Source organism: Serinus canaria, chromosome 26 (genome assembly GCF_022539315.1).
Source record: "Serinus canaria isolate serCan28SL12 chromosome 26, serCan2020, whole genome shotgun sequence".
Lineage (NCBI taxonomy): Eukaryota > Metazoa > Chordata > Aves > Passeriformes > Fringillidae > Serinus > Serinus canaria.
Genome location: NC_066339.1, coordinates 3,703,796 through 3,727,873, shown reverse-complemented (window position 1 = coordinate 3,727,873; position 24,078 = coordinate 3,703,796). Strand labels below are relative to the sequence as shown.

Sequence of the window (24,078 nt, the reverse complement as noted above, 5' to 3'; positions counted from 1 at the left end):
TCCCAAAAACCCCAGCAGGGAATTGGGGGCGGGGCCCCAGGAAAAGTTCGGGAATCGCAGGCTCGGGCTTCCTTCCCCTCCCTCATTCCCGCTCCTCCGGCGCCAGCCCGAGGCCATTCCCGCTTTTCCAGAGGTTTTTCCCAAGGCCATTCCCTTTTTCCAGAGGATCTACACAAATCCACTCAGGAATTCCAGAACAGGGGCTGGATCCAATCCATGAAATTCCCACTCTGGGAATGCCAGGAGAGGTTGGATCCATCCAAATCCCCTCTGGGAATGGCAAAACAGGAGCTGGATCCATAAAAATCCCAGTTTGGAATGGCAAAACAGGGATTGGATCCATAAAAATCCCAGTTTGGAATGGCAGGAGAGGTTGGATCCATTAAAAAAACAACACTGGAATGGCAGAGCAGGGATTGGATCCATAAAATTCCCAGTCTGGGAATGCCAAAACAGGGATTGGATCCATAAAAATCCCACTCTGGAATGGCAGAACAGGGATTGGCTCCATGAAAACCATTCTGGGAATGCCAAAACAGGGATTGGATCAATAAAAATCCCAGTTTGGAATGGCAGAACAGGGATTGGATCCATAAAAATCCCAGTCTGGGAATGCCAAAACAAGGATTGGATCAATAAAATTCCTACTCTGGAATGGCAGAACAGGGATTGGATCCATAAAATTCCCACTCTGGAATGGCAGGAGAGGTTGGATCCATGCCCATCCCACTGGGAATTCTGGCCCACCCCCCACGGGCGCAGAGAAGAACCAAAAAAAGCCTTTTTTTGTTTATTTTTGTTTTCTTTTGTTATTTTTTTTTTTCCTCCATAAAAAGCTCCTGAATCCATTTTATTGCACAAAGAAAGGAAAAGATTCCCACTGAAGCCATCCTTGGAATTCCAGCCAAGGAATTCCACCTTCCCTGGGAAGCCCAGGGAGAATTCCCAACTCCTCAGTTCCACCACGGGGCCTTTCCTGCTCCAGACCAGCCCAATTCCACCCCCAAAGTGCAGGAAGCCAACTGGGATTTCCAGGAATTTGGGAAAGACATCCTTGCCCAAGATCCCCCTTTTCCCTATCCCCATTTTTTTTTATTCTTTCCAACCAAATTCCAGCCCTGGAGTGAAAGTGAGGGGAAGAAGGAAGGATCTTTCTTCCCATCCAACTTGGAAAAAAAACCCAAAAAAAAAGCTGGAAAAATCCTCATTTTTAAATATTCCTGCGCACACTCAGCCCAGTTTAAAACTTGCCACGACAATCCCATGAATTCCAAGCCCCAAATCCCGATTTTAAAGGAATTTTGGCACTTTTCCCCATGGAAAAATCTGGAATTTTAAGGACTTTTTGTGCTGCTGGAGAGCAGAACCTCTGAGGAAAGCGGGGTGGAAGCGAGGGAAGGTTTCTCCAGCCATTCCAAGAAATTGAAGGAAGCAAAGGAGAGGGGAAAAAAGAGGAGGAAAAGGTGGGATTAGGGATCAATAGCTTATCCAGGTGGGGTTTTCCAAGTCCCCATAGAAAAATAAATGGAAGCTTTGCTCCTGTCCATGTAAACATTTCCAGCTCCTTGGAGCTTCCCAACTTCCTCATCCTAAAGTTTGGTGCCTTTTCCTTCCTCTCCCAGCGCTCTGGAATTGCTGCCAAAGGCAGAGGGAGGAGCAGGATGGTTCTCCTGGGGTTTTGGGAAGGGATTTTCCCATCCCATGGATCCCTCCCAAGGCTTGGGGTGGGATTGGCAAAGCAGGAAAGGTTTGGGTTTTCCATCCCTCAATTCCATGGGGAGAGCAGGGTGGGATTGGGATGGAACTGTCACCTCCCATCCCAAACAATTCCATAGGGTGGGATTGGGATGGAGCTGTCACCTCCCTGTCCCAAACAATTCCACAGGGATACCAGGGTGGGATTGGGATGGAACTGTCACCTCCCTGTCCCAAACAATTCCATAGGGTGGGATTGGGATGGAACTGTCATCCCCCCATCCCAAACAATTCCATAGGGTGGGATTGGGATGGAGCTCTCACCTCCCCTGTCCCAAACAATTCCAGAGGGTGGGATTGGGATGGAGCTGTCACCTCCCTGTCCCAAACAATTCCACAGGGATACCAGGGTGGGACTGGGATGGAACTGTCACCTCCCTGTCCCCCACAATTCCATAGGGTGGGATTGGGATGGAGCTGTCACCCCCTGTCCCCCACAATTCCACAGGGTGGGATTGGGATGGAGCTGTCACCCCTCTGAGCCCCTCCCTGTCCCAAACAATTCCATAGGGTGGGATTGGGATGGAGCTGTCACCCCCTGTCCCAAACAATTCCACAGGGTGGGATTGGGATGGAGCTGTCACCCCCTGTCCCCCACAATTCCACAGGGTGGGATTGGGATGGAGCTGTCCTCCCCCCTCCCCCGAGCCCCTCCCTGTCCCCCCTCGGGGCTGGCTCGCAGCCCCCCGGCAGGGGCGGGGCTGCAATTCCCCAAATCCCGCCTCAATTCCCGGGATCCTGCCGCAGCTCCCGCTCAGGTGGAGTCATCCAGGCCTTTGTGGGGATGCTCGGAGGGGGCCCGGCAGAGCCTGTCCATGATTCCCTGGAGCATGGGCTGCACGATTCCCAGCAGAGGCCGCTGGGAGGAGTCCCCGTCCCAGCAGGCTTCCATCAGCTGCCAGCATTCCTCGTCAAACACCGGCAGCCGCTCCGGACGCACCCCTGGAAACACAGCGGGATCAGCAGGAATGCCAGGAACCGCCAGGGAAAACCCTGCCCACAGCCAGGGAAAGAAGGTGGAGGGGCTGGGAGGCACAGAGGGATCACCAGGAATGCCAGGGAAAGCACATGGAGGGGTTGGGTGGCACAGAGGGATCACCAGGAATTTCTAGGGAAAGCAAATGGAGGGGTTGGGTAGCACAGAGGGATCACCAGGAATCTCCAGGGAAAGCAGGTGGAGGGGCTGGGTGGCACAGAGGGATCACCAGGAATGCCAGGAATTGCCAGGTGGAAAGGTTGGGGGGCACAGCAGGGTCACCAGGAACTTCCAGGGAATGCCCTGCCCACATCCAGGGAAAGCAAGTGGAGAGGTTGGGTGGCACAGAGGGATCACCAGGAATTTCCAGGGAAAGCCCTGCCCACATCCAAGGAAAGAAGGTGGAGGGGTTGGGTGGCACAGAGGGATCACCAGGAATTTCCAGGGAAAGCCCTGCCCCGTGCCCAAATCCAGGGAAAGCAGGTGAAGTCGATCCCAGGAATCTTTTCCAGCTTCAGGAATTCTGGGATTTTTACCTTCCACCTCTCCACCACCAGAACAAAACCGGATTTGCCCACCAGCCCAGGTACCTCTCCTGACGTTGTTCCACAGGTGATCTTTGCTGGCACACCTCTCAAAAGCCTCAGGTAACTTCACATGGCCCGAGCAGAGGTACCAGAACAGGATCCCAAAGGCATAAACATCCACGGAATTGTCGTATTTCCCTGAGGAAAAAAAAACCAGGGAAAAATCCTGAGAGGGGATTCCAGGCTCCCACCTCCCCAAATTTAAACCTCAGGAAGGCAAAACTTGTGTGAAACCCAGGAGGGCAGCAGGAGCTGGGATCAAGGTTAAGCTTTTCCAATTCCCAGGATTTAGAAATTTCAGCTGTCCCAGGAATTCTCAAACTGAGCTCAGGTGTGTTTTAAACACTGACACCTGCAAGGCTCAGCTCTGTCTGAGCCAAACATCAGCCTCTCATCCCAGAAATATCCCAGAAATCCCCTAAATCCACACAAATAGATGCTTCCAGTGGATCCCAACCTTATCCAAGCAGGAGCAGCTCTGGCAGAACAAAAGGATTGGGATAAGTGGGATTTGAATTCCCAAAACTCAGGAAAACCCCTCAGGGCAGCTGCCAGAATTCCCAGAGAATCCCAAGGGAATTCCTCCCAGGGAATCCTTCCTGGAGTATTTCCAGCTTCCCCCTAATGCTAATTTACCCTTCTAATTACAAGGCTGTTAATTACTTCAGCAGAGCTGACCAGCCCTGTCAAGAGTGGCACTTCCACCACTGGAAAAATCCAGGGCATGCATGGAAAGCAGGGAATTCCCTGGGGCTGGAATGACCTCAGGAGCTACTGAGAGAGGAATTGCAAGGAATTGCCTGCAGAATTCCAGCAGATCCAGGGGATCCTACCTGTGAAGAGCTCGGGAGCCATGTGGATGGGGGTGCCCACGATGCTGCCAGACATCATCGCCTCGGGTTTGCAGAACCCCAAATCTGTGATCTTGGCCCTGTTCTTTTTGTCCAGCTGGGGGAGAAAAAAAAAAAAGAAGCCACAGGTAGGCAGGTGAGAACCTTGTTTCTCAAGAAAATATTGGTTTTTAAGATTGTGCTGGTTTTGAAAAAAAAACCCCACAAAATTTAATACATTTTTGTCTGGTTATTGTCATAACCACGTAATGAGAGAGATGCTGGAAAATGAAACAGCTCGAGATGTGTTCTGTGGCAGCAGCTCTCTGGTCACAGAGAGCAACACACAACTCTCCCAAGGCATTGTCCTGCCTCTGCAGAAGGTTCAGCACACAAAATTGGGGTCATTTTTATCCCATTCTCCAGCCCAGACCAAGGGAAGAAGCCCCAGAATCTCTGCAGAAGGTTCAGCACACAAAATTTGGGTCATTTTTGACCCTGTTCTCCAGGCCAGGCCAAGAGAAAAAGCCCCAAAATCTCTGCAGAAAGTTCAGCACACAAAATTTGGGTCATTTTTGGCCCTCAAGTCCCTGCAGGGAACCTGGAGCAGATTCAGCACAGAAATTTTGGGTCATTTTTGCCCTGTCCCACCGGCCGGGAGAATCCTTAAAATCTCGCAGAAGGTCAGCACACAAAATTTGGGTCTCTATCCATTCCGCCCAGGCCAAGAGAAAAAGCCCCAAAATCTCTGAAAAGTCAGCCACAAATGGTCATTGGCTCGTTCCCGCCAGGCCAGAGAAAAAGCCCCAAATCCGAGAAGATCAAGAAAGAATGAAACAATTCTTCTCTTCCCTTGCTGCACCTCTTATTGTGAATATGCTGAATGTGTTATGGAGGTTTGTTCAGCAAAGGGTGTTTATTTAATTAATCAGTGCTGAGGGTGTTTGGATTGGAGAACCAGTGAGGTCCAGCTGTACAGAAACTGTCTATAAAATCAATACTTTTCCAGGGTTTCTTAATAAATAATTATATTTAACCCCCTTAATAGGGTTTCTTAATAAAAATTATTATTAACCAGCCTTCTGTGAATCATGGAATCAATGCCAATTATTGCCCAGCTGGGGGCTGAGGTGATCAGGGTTGGTGATTTTGTAATTAAACCCCAGCCAGCATTAAATGCTGCCCTGTGGGAGAGGCTCCTGCTCCCTCTGCCCCAAAATTCCAGCCAGGAAAGGAGGCAGCAAAACCTCCCTGTGGCTGCCACCAGCCCAGCTTAAAAAACCCACGTGGAGACATTTATTCCTTGAGTTAAATCCTGTTTTTTGCCACTCAAAAGGCTGTGGGATTTTGCTCACCAGGACGTTTTTGAGTTTGATGTCCCTGTGCACCAAGCCCTGGCTGTGCAGGTACCGGATCCCCTCCACCACATCCAAGGCAATCTGCAACCGTGGCTCCAATTCCAGCCCAGCCTGGGGAAAAAACTCGAGTTTATTCCTAAGTGTTGCTTAGGCCTGCTCTTCTTTACTAAAATTGATTAATTCCAGCTTTGTTTTACAGATTAATGGGGAATTTTTAATTAGAGAATCAGTTTTGGGTTGGGAGATGAAAACCCATCCCATGGGCAGGGACAGCTCCCACTAAAACAGGTTTAATCTGAAGGGGAAAAACTCAGATTTTATTTCTAAATGTTGCTTAGGCCTGCTCTTCTTTACCAAAATTGATTAATTCCAGCTTTATTTTATGGATTAATGGGGAATTTTTAATTAGAGAATCAGTTTTGGGAAGGAGATCAAAACTCATCCCATGGGCAGGGACAGCTCCCACTAAACCAGGCTGCTCCCAGCTCTGTCCTGGCACTTCCAGGGATAAAATAAAAACAAAATAAATATGGAATCAGAGAATTTGGCACCTTCAGCCCCGTGTAGAGGTCCCTGTGCAGCCTCTCCATGATCAGCAGCACAGCAATGCTGGAGCCTCCTCCATAGCCATAATCAATAACGGAGCCGTGCAGGTGCACCAGCCTCTCGTGGGACTGCAGGGACCTGCAGAGGGATCAGCACAGAAAATTGGGGTTATTTTTGTCCCATTCTCCAGCCCAGGCCAAGGGAAGAAGCCCCAAAATCTCTGCAGAAGGTTCAGCACAAAAAACCAGGGTCATTTTTATCCCATCTTCCAGCCCAGACCAAGAGAAAAAGCCCCAAAATCCCTGCAGAAGGTTCAGCACAGAAACTTTGGGTCATTTTTGACCCTGTTCTCCAGCCCAGGCCAAGAGAAAAAGCCCCGAAATCTCTGCAGAGGGATCAGCACAGAAACTTTGGGTCATTTTTGGCCCTGTTCTCCAGCCCAGACCAAGAGAAAAAGCCCCAAAATCTCTGCAGAAGGTTCAGCACAAAAATTTTGGGTCATTTTTGACCCCTGAATCCTTGCAGGGATGGACAGAAGGTTCAGCACTGAAACTTTGGGTCATTTTTGGCCCTGTTCTCCAGCCCAGGCTAAGGGAAGAAGCCCTAAAATCTCTGCAGAGGGATCAGCACAGAATTTTTGGGTCATTTTTGGCCCTGTTCTCCAGGCCAAGGGAATCCCTGAAGGGACCTGGAGCAGGTTCAGCATAAAAAATTGGGGTAATTTTTGGCCCCTGAGTCCCTGCAGGGACCTGGAGCAGATTCAGCAGTGAAAATTGGGGTCATTTTTGTCCCCAGCCTCCAGCCCAGGGGAAGAAGCCCCAGAGCTGCAGATTTAGATTCAGAGCAGCACAATCCTCAGCTGTCTGAGCCAATTAAACTCAAAAAAAAAGGCAAAAAAAGCCTTTTTAAAGGTTAGAGTGACAAAAAACCCCATTCTTCTCTCAGCTGGCTGTGCCTGCAGCTGTTTACTGCAAAGCAGCTGCTCCCTGCACTGCAGAGCCACCCTTGGCTTTTTGGGGATTCAGGCAGGACAAGGAGTGGGAGAAGAGAGAGGATTCACCACCAGGAATCAGGGGAGGAGAATTGCTGGTTATTATGGTCTGTAAACTCAAATTTCCTCTGAATTTGGACAGCACAGGCAGCAGGGAATCTGGTTAAGGCAGGAAGGAGCATTCCAGGAGCTGCAATCCCAGATTCCTGCAGCGAACCTGGGTGTGCACTCCGAGCTCTGGGCTGGGTGACAGAGGGGACATCAGTCACAGGCTGGGTGGCTTTTCCAGCTTGAATAATCCTGGGAAATCAACCAGATCCCTGTGGAAGGGGGTAAGCACTGGGCACACAAACCTCATGTAGTGGAATTCCAGTGCCAGGTCGTTCCAGTGCTTCTCATCCGGAGGCACGACGGATTTGAGGGCGCAGGGGAAGTGTCCCCCCCAGCTGTCACACAGGTACACCACCCCGTACTGGCCTCGGCCCAGCTCCCTGCCCAGCTTGGGCTTCCCTGCAAGGCACAATCCCAAAAATCAGCCACAAATCCAGGGCACAAATCCCCAAAATCAGCCCCCAAATCCAAGGCATCAATCCCAGGCACCAATCCCAAAAATCAGCCTGAAATCCAAGGTGACAAATCCCTGCAATCAGCCCCAAATCCAAGGCAGGATCCCCCTCCCAGCAGTGACCATTCCCAGCAGTGACCATTCCCAGCAGGATCCCCACTCCCAGCAGTGTCCCTTCCCAGCAGTGTCCCTTCCCAGCAGTGTCCCACCCCAGCAGTGTCCCTTCCCAGCAGTGACCCACTCCCAGCAGGATCCCCACTCCCAGCACTGTCCCCACTCCCAGCAGTGACCCACTCCCAGCAGGATCCCCACTCCCACCAGGATCCCTACTCCCAGCAGGATCCCCACTCCCAGCAGGATCCCCATTCCCAGCAGGATCCCCACTCCCAGCAGGATCCCCATTCCCAGCAGGATCCCTCCCACCAGGATCCCACTCCCACCAGGATCCCCACTCCCACCAGGATCCCCATTCCCAGCAGGATCCCCACTCCCACCAGGATCCCCATTCCCAGCAGGATCCCCATTCCCAGCAGGATCCCCACTCCCACCAGGATCCCCATTCCCAGCAGGATCCCCACTCCCACCAGGATCCCCACTCCCACCAGGATCCCCATTCCCAGCAGGATCCCCACTCCCACCAGGATCCCCACTCCCACCAGGATCCCCATTCCCAGCAGGATCCCCATTCCCAGCAGGATCCCCATTCCCAGCAGGATCTCACCATGCAGCAGCACGTCCTGCAGGGATCTGCTCTCCAGGGAGAGCCGGGCCAGCCGGGGCGCGTGCTCCTTCCTCACCCTCAGCCACAGGTCCTCGGTGCGCTCCAGCCGGCCCGAGTGGCCGTCCTCCAGCTGTGGGGACAGCGCTGCCTCACCGGGGGCACCACAGCTGCCACTCCCGGGGCTCGGAATGCCACACACGGCTCAGAAACATTATTTACACAGACAGACAGACAGACAGATACAGAGATAGATACATAGATAGATTTCTATATATTTAGATATATAGAATAGATAGATAGATAGATAGATAGATAGATAGATAGATAGATAGATAGATGTTCTATATATTTAGATATATAGATATAGATAGATTTATACATACTTAGATATATAGATATAGATAGATAGATTTATATATATTTAGATACATAGATATAGATAGATTTATACATATTTAGATATATAGATATAGATAGATAGATTTCTATATATTTAGATACATAGATAGATAGATTTCTATATATTTAGATACATAGATATAGATACAGACAGATAGATTTCTATATATTTAGATTATAGATCAGATGATTTCTTCCACTGTTTTTTCAAAAAAAAATATTTTTTAGGGGACTTTCAATAAGATAGACAGATAGATTTAATATTTAGATATAGACAGATAGACAGATAAATGATTTATAAATTTTAGATATATAAATATCGGTAGAGGTTTATATATATTTAGATATATAGAAAGATAGATTGATAGATAGATAAATAGATAGATGGATAGATTAGACTACATAGATGGATTTGGATTAGTATATAATTAGATTTAGATATAGATAGATTTAAATATCTATACTTAGATTTTACATATAGATTTAGGAGCATATCGAATTAGAGATAATATTAGCCCAAGTTCCCTGGGCAGTTTTTTGCTCTTTCAGTTAAACCCCCCCCATCATTCACTCCCATTCCCAATCTCCCGGGCAGGTTTTTGGGTGTTTATTGCAGTTAAACCACCACATTTCCCTCACAACCCTGATATCCGGGCAGTTTTTGCAGTTAACAACTCACTTTGAGCCCAACCCTGATCCCAGGCAGTTTTTAGGTTAACCCCCCAGTTTCATCCCATTCCCCAAATCTCCCAGGCAGTGTTGGGTTGTTCTGCAGTAAACCCCCACACTCCATTCCCATCCCATCTCCAGGCAGTGTCAGCTGTTTAAAAACCCCCAGTTTCCCTCCCATTCCCAATATCTGGGCCGTTTTTGCTGCTTACCAGTTATAACCCCTCCATTTCCTCCCCATTCAAATCTCCCCAGGCAGTTTTTTTGCTGTTCGCAGTTAAAATCACATTTCCCACCCATCCCCCTCTCTCCCAGGCAGTTTGGTTTAGCTGTCAAAACCCCCCCCATTCCCTCCCCAATTACCAACTCTTTCGGCAGTGTTTTGCTGCTTTTACCAGTTTAAACCCCCCATTGTCCCTCACCATCACCGATCTTTCAGGGCAGTTTTGGGTGCTTTCTGCAGTTAAAACCCCACACTTCCATTCCCCTCCCAAATCTCCCATGCAGTTTTAGCGTTAAAACCCCCCAGTTTCCCTCCCATCCCCTCTCTCCCAGGCAGTTTTAGCTGTTAAACCCCCCAGTTTCCCTCCCCATCCCCTCTCTCCCAGGCAGTTTTTTGCCATTTTCCATGATAAACCCCCCCATTTCCCTCCCCATTCCCAATCTCCCGGGCAGTTTTAGCTGTTAAACCCCCCAGTTTCCCTCCCCATCCCCTCTCTCCCAGGCAGTTTTAGCTGTTAAAACCCCACATTTCCCTCCCCATTCCCACTCTTTCGGGCAGTTTTTTGCCATTTTCCATGATAAACACCCCCGTTTCCCTCCCCATCCCCGATCTCCCAGGCAGTTTCAGCTGTTAAACCCCTCCATTTCCCTCCCCATCCCCAATCTCCAGGACAGTTTTTGCAGTTAAAACTCCACTTCTGAGCCCCATCCCTGCTCTCCCGGGCAGTTTTTTGGGTGTTTCTGCAGTTAACCCCCCGTTTCCCTCCCCGCTGCCGGACCTGGCGCAGGGAGGCGGCGAAGGCCTCGTGGGAGCTGTTGAGGCGCGTGCGGAACTGGCTGCAGATGCTCTTGGCCAGCTTGGAGGCGCTGAGGCTCTCGATGGCATCCTGGGCCACCTTCCTCTTCCAGTCGCTGGTGATGGCCGGGGGGCTGACCCACGTGATCCGCTGGATTATCTGGGGAAATCACGGAATCACAGAATCACCAGGCTGGAAGAGAGCTCCGGGATCATCGAGTTCAAACCAGCCCCAACACCTCAATTAAATCGCCAAAATCAGCCCCCAGCTCATGGAATAAACCCCAAATCCAAGGCACCAATCCCAAAAATCAGCCCCAAGCCAAAGAACAAATCCCAGAAAATCAGCCCCAATCCCAGGCACCAATCCCAAAAATCAGCCCCAATCCCAGGCACCAATCCCAAAAATCAGCCTCCAATCCCAGGCACAAATCCCAGCAATAAACCCCAAATCCAAGGCACCAATCCCAAAAATCAGCCCCAGTCCAAGACACCAATCTCTGCAATCAGCCCCAATCCAAAGAACAAATCCCAAAAATCAGCCCCAATCCAAAGAACAAATCCCAAAAAATCAGTTTCAAATCCAAGGCACCAATCCCTGCAATCAACCCCAATCCAAGGCAGAAATACCAAAAATCAGCCCCAAATCCAAGACACAAATCCCAAAAATCAGCCCAAATCCATGGCACCAATCCCCAAAATCAGCCCCAATCCATGGCAGAAATCCCCAAAATCAGCCCCAATCCAAAGAACAAATCCCAAAAAATCAGCCCCAGATCCAAGGCACAAATCCCTGGCATCAGCCCCAAATCCAAGGCACAAATCCCTGGCATCAGCCCCAAATCCAAGGCACCAATCCCAAAAACCAGCCCCAATCCCAGGCACCCAGTGCCACATCCAATCTTTTATTAAACTCATCAGGGATGCTGACTCCACCACCTCCCTGGGCATTTTATTACACTTCCAGTAAAAAACTTTTCCCTAAATCCAGCCTAAATTTCCTCCTGAATTCCTGCTCTGAGCTGGAACTTTATTCCCTCCTCAGAGGGGTGAGCAAGAACAAAACTTTTCCTTGGACAATCCCAGCTCAGAGTGGGAACCAACTCCAGATTCCTCCTCCTCCCTTCCTGGGACAGGGATCCCCTCTGGAATTCTGTGGTTGCTAATGAAGGGTGAGGCTGAGCCTTTTAATTAGCCACTAATTACAGGAAGTGTTGAGTCCAACATCTGGAATTTCCACACCTTGGCCCAGGAAAAAGCTGCTTCCCTGGAAATGTCACCAGTTTGGGAAGAGCTCTCCCTGATTTTCCCACCAATATTTTGGAATGAGAATCCTGCAATTCCCAGAATGGTTTGGACTGGAAAGGATTTTAAATTTTACCAAATTCCACCACCCCAGGTTGCTCCAACCTCCATCCTTGGGTGATTCCAGGCATGGAAATCTCCAGGAATAAACTCCCAGAGTGAATTTTGGGAGCAGCTGAGAGGATCTTTTGCTCCAAAATTCCCTTTTTCCAAGAGTCCACACCTGTTTGATCTGCTCCCACAGCATCCTGGTCACCGTTGAGCCCGAGTGGAACGTGACCTCCACGTGATAGGCGGCGTTCAGGATCTGGAAAAGCAGGAAAAAAAGAGGGAAAAATGGGAATTCTGCCAGCCAGGAGCTTTGCCAGGGCCTGTGAAAATGGAAAACATTGGCATAGTCCATGAATCACTGGGTTAATTGATTTATTGTGGTGTTTATTGGGTGTTTTTAGGCTGTAATTTGATTATTTTATACTGATTTATGAGATAAATCAGTATAAAATATACCGTAAAAATATAACAGTATAATATTGATTTATTGTGTCATTTCACATTGATTTATTGTGGTGTTTATTGGGTGTTTTTAGGCTTTAATTTGATTATTTTATACTGATTTATAATTGATTTACTGTGTTATTTCACATTGATTTATTGTGGTGTTTATTGGGTGTTTTTAGGCTTTAATTTGATTATTTTATACTGATTTATGAGATAGTTGATTTACTGTGTTATTTCACATTGATTTATTGTGGTGTTTATTGGGTGTTTTTAGGCTTTAATTTGATTATTTTATACTGATTTATGAGATAAATCAGTATAAAATATACCGTAAAAATATAACAGTATAATATTGATTTATTGTGTCATTTCACATTGATTTATTGTGGTGTTTATTGGGTGTTTTTGGCTTAATTGGATTATTTATACTGATTTATGAGATAATCAGTATAAATATCGTAAAAATATAACAGTATAATATTGATTATGTGTCATTCACTTGATTATTGTGGTGTTTTCATGGGTGTTTTAGCTTGAATTTGATTATTTTATACTGATTAAAGTGATTACTGTGTTATTTCACATTGATTTATTGTGGTGTTTATTGGGTGTTTTTAGGCTTTAATTTGATTATTTTATACTGATTTATGAGATAATTGATTTACTGTGTTATTTCATATTGATTTATTGTGGTGTTTCATGGGTGTTTGGCTTATGATTTGATACGATTTGAATAAACAGTAAAAATACGTACATATCAATATTATTATGGCCTTACATGATTTGGGGTTTCATGGGGTTTTAGCGTACTGAATTTTTACAGCTTTAGAATATGATTATTATTTCATGGATGGTTCTAGGCCATAATTTGATTACTTTATAAAATCTTATGAGATAACTGATTTATGTTATCTCGTTTATGAGATTATTGATTTATGTGTTGATATTGATTTATTGTGCTATCCCACGGGTATTTTATGGCCATAAAGTTATTACTTCATACAGACTTAGGAGATAATTTGATTATTTTATACAGACTTAGGAGATAATTTGATTATTTTATACAGACTTAGGAGATAATTTGATTATTTTATACAGACTTAGGGTAGGATTAGGAGATAATTTGATTATTTTATACAGATTCAGGAGCTGATTGATTTACTCTGCTATCTCACGTCTATTTCATGGCTGTAATTTGATTATTTATAGAAATTTAGGAGATAACTGATTCACTGTGTTATCTCATTTTTATGCTGTAATTTGATTATTTTATACAGATTTGGGAGATAATTTGATTATTTTATACAGGTTGATGAGATAATTGATTTATTCAGTTATCTCACAGCCATAATTTAACCATTTAACCCAAACTCAGGCCCAGGGCAGTTCCAGCACCCCATCCCCACCAGTTTGAGAGAGTTGCTGGTGATGTGCATGGAGCCCTTGTGGGGTTTCTCCAGAGTTTTAAGGTGTTTGTATGGCCATAATTGATTAGTTATAGAGGTTAGAGATAATGATTACTCTGTTATCTCACAGCCATAATTTGACTATTCCACCCAAACCAGGCCCAGGGCAGTTCCAGCACCCCATCCCCACCAGTTTGAGAGAGTTGCTGGTGATGTGCATGGAGCCCTTGTGGGGTTTCTCCAGAGTTTTAAGGTGTTTTTTGGCCATAAATTGCTCATTTCACCCAAATGAAAGCCACAATTTGACCATTTCACTCAAACTCAGGCCCAGGGCAGTTCCAGCACCCCAATCCCACCTGTTTGAGAGAGTTGCTGGTGATGTGCATGGATCCATCCCGGGGTTTCTCCAGAGTTTTAAGGTGTTTGTATGGCCATAATTTGATTATTTTATAGAGGTTTATGAGATAATTGATTTAGTCTGTTATCTCATGGCCATAATTTGACCATTCCACCCAAACTCAGACCCATGGCAGTTCCAGCACCCCATCCCCACCTGTTTGAGAGAGTTGCTGGTGATGTGCACGGATCCATCCCGGGGTTTCTCCAGCCCCCGGGGTGGGTGCACAGATCCCTCCGGGGTTTCTCCAGAATTTTAAGGTGTTTTTTGGCCATAATTTGACCATTCCACCCAAACTCAGACCCATGGCAGTTCCAGCACCCCATCCCCACCTGTTTGAGATAGTTGCTGGTGATGTGCACGGATCCATCCCGGGGTTTCTCCAGCCCCCGGGGTGGGTGCACAGATCCCTCCCGGGGTTTCTCCAGAATTTTAAGGTGTTTTTTGGCCATAATTTGACCATTCCACCCAAACTCAGACCCATGGCAGTTCCAGCACCCCATCCCCACCTGTTTGAGATAGTTGCTGGTGATGTGCACGGAGCCCTCCCAGGACTCCTCCAGGCTCTTGAGGCAGCGCTCCAGGGTGCCCACGAAGCTCTCCCTCAGGTAATCCACGGAGCTGATCAGTTTGTTGGCCACAGCCTGGTTCAGCCTGGAGATGATCAGCTCCTGGATCTGCTGGATGCAGCGCTTGATGTCCTTGGAGCTGACGGGCTCGCCGCTCTCGGGAATGATGATGTCTGCAGGGACAGGGAGGGAAAACCATCCTGGAGATCTGGGATTGCTGGGAGAACCGTCCTGAGGGGTGCTCTGAGGGGCACACGCTGATCCTAATGGTGTTTTAAAACAATGTTCTTCCCAATGATGCCAGAATTACAGTATTGTTATTTTAGCCAAGATTATGATCATTTTATTCAAGATTATTGATGATCATGTTCTCCAAGATTTATTATCATTTTCTCCAAGATTATATCATTTTCCAAGATTTTCTTTTCCAAGATTTATTATCATTTCTCAGATCATTACCATTTCTCCAAGATATATCATTCCAAGATCATATCATTTCTCCAAGATTTATTATCATTTTCTCCAAGATTTATTATCATTTTCTCCAAGATTAACATCATTATTTTATCCAATATTATCACCATTCTTTTATCTACAATTACGACCATTTTATCAATTATCATCATGTTTTATCCAAGATCATTAATTTTTTATCCAAGATTATTATAATTATTTTATCCAAGATTATTAATGATTTTATCCAAGATTATTAATGATTTTATCCAAGATTATTAATGATTTTATCCAAGATTACTAAAATGATTTTATCCAAGATTATTATAATGATTTTATCCAAGATTATTAATTATTTTATCCATGATTATGACCATTTCATCCACGATTATTGTATCCAAGATTATTATCACTTCATCCAACAGATCCTACCAAAAAAAAAAAGGATATTGCCTGATCCCTGATTTTCATCCTTGCTTGGGGTTCTGGGATCATCCAGGAATTGCAGGTTGGACCCTCACTGAATTAATGGAATTACTGAGGTGAGGATCTGCTTGACCCCTGATTTTCATCCTTGTTTAGGGTTCTGTGACTATCCAGGAATTGCAGGTTGGACCCTCACTGAATTCATCAATTATTGTGGTCAGGATCTGCCTGATCCCTGATTTTGATTCCTGGTTAAGGTTCTGGGATCATCCAGGAATTGCAGGTTGGAGTCTCACTGAATTAATGAATTACTGTGGTCAGGATCTGCCTGATCCCAGATTTTGATTCATGTATTTGGGCTCTGTGACCATCCAGGAATGCAGGTTGGAGTCTCACTGAATTAATGGAATTACTGAGGTGAGGATCTGCCTGATCCCTGATTTTCATCCTTGTTTAGGGTTCTGGGATTATCCAAGAATTGCAGGTTGGAATATGAATTCAGTGTTAGGAATCTGCCAGGCTGGAATGAATCATCCATGAATCTCAATTATTGTGGTCAGGATCTGCCTGATCCCTGATTTTGACTCATGTTTGGGGCTCTGTGACCATCTGGGAATTGCAGGCTGCAATCCCACCAAACTCCCGTGCCGATTTTGCATTTCTTCCCAACTCCCTCACCCCCACCACCCCAAACCCTCCAGCTGGCTCCCACCTCTGAACTCCATGCTGGCAGCATCCTCCAGCAGCTCCTCCTTCATACTGCCCAGGGTGTCCACGATCATCTCCTTCATCTCCTCCTGCTTGCGGTTGGCGATGCCCATCAGCGACTCGTAGAGCTCGTTCTCCTTCCTGCGCGTGTACTCCAACCTTTTTGGGGTGATCTGCAGGTCCCTCTGCATGTCGAAGGCTTGGTTGATGAAGATGTTGAGGCAGCGCCCGTGAACCTCGCTCAGCCTCGTGGCTGCCTCCACCAGGTGCTGCTGCAGCACCTGCCTGGAGAAGGAGCTCAGCAGCCGCAGCTTCTCCAGCTGCTCCACCAGCATGGAGGAGCCGGGAACGCCGCAGCCGCAGGGGCTGGAGGGGCTCAGGTATTCCAGATCCAGCAGCTGTAGGTGCAGAGGGGATTTGTCCTTGGGGGGGTTTTTGGGAGAGCTCAGCTCGCTGCCGGCCTCGGGGATTCGCAGGAAGAAGATGGGGAGGGAGAATTTTTCTTTGATTTCACGAAGTTCTGCCTGGTCTGATGGGGACAGCTGGGGCTCGCTGATGGCGAAGGTGACAACGGGCAGCACCTGGTTGACAAACTCGGCCAGGGTGGCCTCAGCTGACTGGAAGCCTCGGCATGGAGCCACCACAATGTCCACTTCCTGGGAAAAAGGGAAAAAGGAGGAGGTTTGAGAGGTTTTTTTCCATGGAAAATGCTCTGGGATCTGTTCACACAGCAAAAAAACTGGAATTCTTTAAAGCAGATCTGGAGACTCAGATGCAAGGCTGATCCTTAACTCCAAATTCCTCATTTTGGACCAAATCCTTGGAATTTCAAGACAAAACTTAGGACAAGAGTCCCAGGAAAGAGCCAGCAGGGGAATTTATTGAACAGAGCAGTGGCAGTGCCATCCCAAACTCCCAACAGGACAGGGACAATGGCAGTGCCACCCCAAGCACCCCATGGACCAGGTCAGGGACAATTAGGGAATTAATTTATGAGGGCTGTAAATGTCATGTCCCACATGCCAGGGAGAGTGGCAGTGCCACCCCGAGCTCCCCAAGGAGAGTGGCAGGGCCACTCAAACTCCCCACAGAGCAGGACAGTGGCAGGGCCACCCCAAGCTCCCCATGGACCAGGGACAGTTGCAGTGCCACCCAAGCTCCCCAGGGACAGTGGCAGTGTCACCCCCAGCTCCCCAGACACGGTGCCACCCTCACCTTGAGCAGCGCGCAGGGCAGCACCACTTCCAGCTCTGCCACCCTCTGTGCGGGATCCTCGGCGTCCCTGGGCACCTGCAGGTCCTGCTCAGGGGATGGTGTCCCAGTGCCCGCTGTGTGCCACCAGTGCCTGCACCAGCTCGTACTGCCCGGGCAGTGCCAGGCTCAGCCGCGGCCGTGCCCCGTGTGTGAAGCGCACCCGGCGGCGCCGGCAGCGCTCCTCGGTGCCAGCCCCGGGGGTGGGCAGCAGCTCCTTGGTGACAGTGCCAGGGGTGGGCAGCAGCTCCTTGGTGACAGTCCCAGCACTGGGCAGCAGCTCCTCTGTGCCCGTGCCAGCCCCGGGGGTGGGCAGCAGCTCCTCAGTGTCAGTGCCAGGGGTGGTAAGCAGCTCATTGGTGCCAGCCCTGGGGGTGGGCAGCAGCTCTATAGTGCCAGCCCCAGGCAGCAGCTCCTCGGTGGCAGTGCCAGCCTCAGTGGCAAGCAGCAGCTCCTTGGTGGAAGTGTCAGCCCTGGGCAGCAATTCCTGGTTGCCAGGCTTGGGCAGCAGTTCCTCAGAGCCAGCCTTGGGTAGCAGCTCCTTGGTGCCAGTCCTAGGGGTGGGCAGCAGCTCCTGGGTGCCAGTCCCGGGGCTGGGCAGCAGCTCCTGGGTGGCAGTGCCAGCCCCGGTGGTGGGCAGCAGTTCCTCGGTGTCTGTGCCAGTCCTGGGGCTGGGCAGCAGTTCCTTGGTGGCAGTGCCAGTCCTAGGGCTGGGCAGCAGTTCCTTGGTGCCAGTCCCAGGGCTGGGCAGCAGCTCCTGGGTGCCAGTCCCGGGGCTGGGCAGCAGCTCCTGGGTGCCAGTCCCAGGGCTGGGCAGCAGCTCCTGGCCCAGCAGCGTGTTGAGCAGGCGGCCCTTGGCGCGGCAGTTCTGGCCCAGGATCAGCAGGCAGGGCCTCCAGCTCACCGAGCGCTGCAGCTGCTCCTCCTCGTGCCGCGGGAACGAGACGGGGCTGGGGCCTGCAACAGGGACAGGGCTCGGGTCTGGCCCCACAAACGGGACAGTGCAGCCCCACAGCCCGGCCTGGAGCTCCTGCCGTGCCAAGGTAGGCAGGGAGATGGCAGGAGAAGAATGAATTCAGGGTTGTTAGAGGAGCACGGAACCCCAGCGGCCTGGGGAGGGATGAGCCCCAGGGAAGGCGCTTTGCTGCCAGCCAGAAGGTTCTGGAACAGCCTCAAACCCCACGAGGTTCCCTCAGAGGCCACAAACCTCCCAGAGAGCCCACAAACCTCCCACAGAGCCCACAAATGGCCCTCACACCCTACAAAGGTCACTCAGACCCCACAAACCTCCCTCAGAGCCCACAAATCTCCCTCACACCCTACAAATGTCACTCAGACCCCACAAACCTCCCTCAGACCCCACAGACATCACTCAGATCCCACAAATGGCCCTCAGACCCCACAAACCTCACTCATGCCCCACAAACCTCCCTCAGAGCCCACAAATGGCCCTCACACCCTACAAAGGTCACTCAGACCCCACAAACCTCCCAGAGAGCCCACAAACCTCCCTCAGAGCCCACAAACAGCTCTCACACCCTACAAATGTTACTCAGACCCCACAAACCTCCCTCAGACCCCACAGACATCACTCAGATCCCACAAATGGCCCTCAGACCCTACAAACTTCCCACAGAGCCCACAAACCTCCCTCAGAGCCCACAAATGGCCCTCACACCCTACAAAGGTCACTCAGACCCCACAAACCTCCCACAGAACCCACCAAAGGCCCTCACACCCTACAAATGTCACTCAGATCCCACAAATGGCCCTCAGACCCCACAAACCTCACTCATGCCCCACAAACCTCACTCAGAGCCCACAAAAGGCCCTCACACCCTACAAACCTCACTCAGACCCCACAAACCTCCCTCAGATCCCACAACCTCCCTCAGACCCCACAAACCTCCCTCAGATCCCACAAACCTCCCTCAGATCCCACAGACCTCCCTCAGAGCCCACAGACCTCCCTCAGAGCCCACAAAAGGCCCTCACACCCTACAAACCTCACTCAGACCCCACAAACCTCCCTCAGAGCCCACAAACTTCTCCCAAACCCCACAAATCTCCCTCTCACCCCACAAATCTCCCTCCCACCCCACAACCATCACCTGGCTGTGCTAATCCAGGCTCAGGGCTGAGTTTAGCTCCTGTTTTCTTTTTTTACAAAGTCCTAAATGCAGCTTTGGCGAGAGCTAAATTCAGCCTCACCCTCGTGCACAGCACGGAATGACTCTGACAGCCCTAAAAACACAAACAAATCCCTCACCAGGGACACAAAAATCCCAGGGCACAGGGCCCAGAAATGAAATGAAATGGGAAATGGAACAACCAGTCCCTAAAAAATGCCCAATTTGAGAGGTACAAAGCATACAAAGCACCAGGATTGCTCTGATGCTGGAAGGGATTTTATAGGGTTAAAAATTCTGTTTAAAATTGCTGTTAGAATTCTTTTTTTTTTTTTTTTTTTTTTTTTTTTAAATTCATGAGTCATGTTCTGGCAGCCTGAACTGTCAGGAAAACAAGATCCTCCCCTCCAGCAGGATCCTCCTCACACTCCAAACCCCATTAAAGAGATCCTACAACACATCCCTCTCCTCACTCTGACAGCTTAATCACTCCACTTTAATTAAAATCAGCCAAATTTGGAGCACTTTGTGTAGTCTTAGGTTGGTTTAAATCTCTTTTCAAACCCTGCCTCCAAGGTTTGCCTTCCCCTCAAATCTCCCAGCTGGAAATTGGATTTTGGAGGAGTTTTTCCACCCCAAAACGAAGGGAAAATCATCTTTGTGGCTCCCTGCCCCACAGACCCCAAATTCTGAGCCCCAAACCCCAAATTTGGGAAGTGCTGAAGGGAGGAACCTCTCCTTGAAATGTGATTTTTGGGATTGCTTTCCAAACAAGCCTTTCAAGAGCCACATCAAGTGACCGGAGGGCTGGGAGCTGACCAGGAGCTCACAAAAGATAAAGATCTGGGAAAATCCCACAAAATTGCACAATTTGAGCCTTCATCTGCAGGATGGCTTTGATCTGGGGACATTGCTTGGAGCTTCTCCTGGGATTCAGGCTCTGGAGCAGGAAAAAAGCAATTCAGGGAGGGCTGCAGAGGCAGGGCCTCTTCTCTGTTGAGGCTTCTGGAAGGCTTGGAATTGGAGGATCCTTAAATCCAGCAGAAATATCTCCCAAAAATCACTGGGATTCAGCAGTTTAACTGGAATTATTGAAGGATTATTGATATGGATGGAGAATCCTGGGATGGCTTGGGTTGGGCTTTAAATAAAGCTCATCCTGTTCCTCTGCCATTCAGGGACACCTCCAGCACCCCAGGATGCTCCAGCCTGGCTTTGGACATTCCCAGGGATGGAACAGATTCTCTGGGAATTCCATCCCAGCCCCTCCTCACCCTCACAGACAGGAATTTCTTCCTACCTCCCATCTAAACCTTCCCTCCTTCAGCTCGAGGCCATTCTCCTTATCCAGGTGAAAATTTCCCTTTCCAGGGAATTCCTTCTTGGAGCTCCTTTGGCTACTGGGAAACTGCTCCAAGGTCCTGCCAAATCCATCTTTCCTCCAGGATCCAGGGTTAAAACACCTTTCCCAAGGTCCTGCCACATCCATCTTTCCTCCAGGATCCAAGGTTCAAACACCTTTCCCAAGGTCCTCCCAGATCCATCTTTCCTCCAGGATTTGTGGTTCAAACACCTTTCCCAAGGTCCTCCCAGATCCATCTTTCCTCCAGGATCTGAGGTTCAAACACCTTCCCTGTGATTCTTATCATCAGCACAGACACAGATCCAGGGTGCGAGGGACTCAACAAAAAGTGGGATCAGAACTTCCCAGTTTTGAGAGATCAGCCATGTTCCTGGGCAGTGCCAGGGGCTGCATCCCTGGAGCTCCATCCTGGCTCCATCCCTGTCCCATCCCTGGTTCCATCCCAGTTCTATCCCAGCTCCATCCCTGGTTCCATCCCAGCTCCATCCCTGGTTCCATCCCAGCTCTACCCTGGTTCCATCCCAGCTCTATCCCTGGTTCCATCCCAATTCCATCCCAGCTCCACCCTGGTTCCATTCCAGCTCCATCCCAGCTCCACCCCAATTCCATCCCAGTCCCATCCCTATCCCTGTTCCATCCCAGCCACATCCCTGCTGCATCCTGGCTCCACCCTGGTTCCATCCCAGCCCCATCCCATCCCAGCCCCATCCCAGCCTCATGCCATCCCCATCCCTGGTTCCATCCCTGGTTCCATCCCTGTCTCATCCCATCCCAGCCCCATCCCTGCTCCATCTCTGGTTCCATCCCTGGTTCCATCCCTGGTTCCATCCCTATCTCTGGTTCTATCCCAGCTCCATCCCTGGTTCCATCCCAGTTCTATCCCAGCTCCATCCCTGGTTCCATCCCAGCCCCATCCCTGGTTCCATCCCAGCCCCATCCCTGGTTCCATCCCAGCCCCCCTGGTTCATCCCAGCTCCATCCCTGGTTCCATCCCAGCTCCATCCCTGGTTCCATCCCAGCTCCATCCCTGGTTCCATCCCAGCTCCATCCCTGGTTCCATCCCAGCTCCATCCCTGGTTCCATCCCAGCTCCATCCCTGGTTCCATCCCAGCTCCATCCCTGGTTCCATCCCAGCTCCATCCCAGCCACAACCCAATTCCATCCTGGCCCCATCCCAGCCCCACCCTGGTTCCATCCCATCCCATCCCATCCCATGTGACCAGCGCTGGAGCTGCGGGCAGCCCCGGGGCACACATCCCCACATCCCATGAATTCCTGGGATCAAAGGAGGCCTGTCCAGGGAACAAGGGCAGCTCTCACCAGGACTCCTCTCCAAATCCACCCCAAGCTTGGCAGAACAACCTCAGCTGGGATTTATGGAATCTATGGAAGCTCCAAGCATTTCAGCCATTTCTTTCTATTTTTGCCATTTTATCCAACCTGGCCTGGGGCATCCCCAGGGATGGGGCAGCCACAGCTCCTCTGGGAATTCCATCCCAGCCCCTCCCCACCCTCCCAGGGAAGGATTTATTCCCAAAATCCCATCTCTCCCTGCCCTCTGGCAGTGCCATTCCCTGTGTGCTGGCACTCCATCCCTTGGAAATATTGGAAATATTCCACTTTTCTCATCAGATCACCCCAAATCCTTCTCTTCTCCAGGCACAACAATCCCAAATTCCAAACATCACAGGGGCACCTGGCTCTGCCCCTTCCCAAAATTTCCTTCCCCACCCAAAAGCCACTTCCCAAAATCCCGAGGTGCTCCCAAAACCTTTCCAGCCACAACTCCACAGTCCCACAAGAGCTAAATGAACCCCAAACCAGCCCAAAACCAATTTTTTTTTAAGACACAGACAGAAAAACTCAACACTTTGAACATGAAACCAGGATTTGGAGTGCAAGATGAGCAGGTCCAAAAATCCTGGACAAGAATCCCAGAAAAGAACCCTGGACAAGAGGCCACAAGAGATGACTCAGGAGCCTTTTGGGGATGAATGAGAAGACCTTTATGGACCTTTCATGTCACACTGAACCCCTCTCACGAGACAGTCTCATGCAAACACCAAGTCCTGAGGTGCCACCCTCAGCTCTGTTTGTCAACAGCAGCAGAGAGCCCCCAGTGAGGCCACAATTCCCAGGGAACTCCGGGACAAACAGGGAATGGCAGCCCCTCATAGTGCTGCCTCTTCTGAGCCCCCTCCCCTCCCTGTGGGGCTGCAGGTGGGGGTCGGGGCAGAGGGTCCCCATCATGAATCCACGGAAGGGACCCACAGGGATGGTGGGTACAGCTCCAGACCCTGCACAGACACCCCAAAATCCCACCCTGAGCATCCCTGGAGCCGTGCCCATTCCCTGGGGAGCCCAGGCAGTGCCCAGCACCCTCTGGGAGAAGAATATTGTCCTCACATCCATCCTCAATCCCCCCCTGCCCAACTCCCTTCACCCCACAAAGCCTCTCCCACCCTCTGGGCACCGCCAGCCCGGTGACACCCCATGACAGCCCCCCCAAGCCGGACACTCCACTCCGCACCGCGACCCTCACAAGCCCCCCAGAGACCCCTCACCCGCAGAGGTTCCCCCTTTACCCCCCCAGCCCCCCTGACCCTCACACCCCGCCCGCTCCCGGCCCTCTCTCACCGCCGTCCCCGGGACCCCCATCCCCATCCCAGGCGGAGCGGGGGCCGTCACCGGCAAGGGCCGAGGCGAAGGGATGTCCCTGGGAGAACTTGACGTCGCGGAAGAACCTCTTGGTCTCTCGCAGGTTGTGCTGCAGCCGCGCCAGGTGCCGGTTGTAGTGGCCGAAGGAGCGGCAGAGCTCCCGCACGGCCCCGCCGGGACCCCGCCATGACGGGGCCTCCTCGCCCTCCATGTCCTCCGGGTCCGCCCCGCTATCCCCTCCCCACCGCGGGCAGCTCTCGGGGTCTGCCAGGCTGCCGCCGTTCGGGGAGGAACCTCCCCGAGGATTTCCTCTCCTCCCGACCCCCCCACCCCCCGCCCCTCCCGCCTCCCCGACCCCCGCGGCCGCCGCCTTCTCCCGAGGGAAAGCGCCTCCACCGGCCGCCCTGCGTGTGCGCGGAACGTTTGTCGGCGCGCCGCAGGGCAAAGGGGGAGGAGGCCTGGCGCACCCTACGCGCGAGGCACGCTGGGAGATGTAGTTT

The 24,078-nt window shown here is 50.3% G+C and overlaps 1 protein-coding gene and 1 long non-coding RNA gene across 3 annotated transcripts; both read right to left on the bottom strand.

Annotated features, from left to right (window-relative positions):
- Positions 1-856: 856 nt before the first annotated feature.
- On the bottom strand, positions 857-23,916 carry DSTYK (dual serine/threonine and tyrosine protein kinase). Its single transcript, XM_050985256.1, is given in 15 exon segments — positions 857-2,019; positions 2,071-2,697; positions 3,322-3,456; positions 4,152-4,266; positions 5,504-5,617; positions 6,058-6,190; positions 7,397-7,553; positions 8,330-8,459; positions 10,399-10,575; positions 11,944-12,027; positions 14,531-14,763; positions 16,182-16,833; positions 17,393-17,485; positions 17,487-18,385; positions 23,558-23,916. Coding segments are annotated over 14 exon segments (3,342 nt in total). The 5' UTR covers positions 23,790-23,916; the 3' UTR covers positions 857-2,019; positions 2,071-2,509.
- LOC127060811 (uncharacterized) lies at positions 18,400-21,865 on the bottom strand. Of its 2 annotated transcripts, none has more exons than XR_007780147.1 (3): positions 19,335-21,865; positions 18,996-19,295; positions 18,400-18,715 (listed from the first exon to the last, which is right to left on the bottom strand). It is a non-coding gene; the product is annotated as an uncharacterized LOC127060811 (long non-coding RNA). The 2 variants fall into 2 exon arrangements; XR_007780148.1 differs by lacking the exon at positions 18,400-18,715 and adding an exon at positions 18,849-18,915.
- Positions 23,917-24,078: the final 162 nt, after the last annotated feature.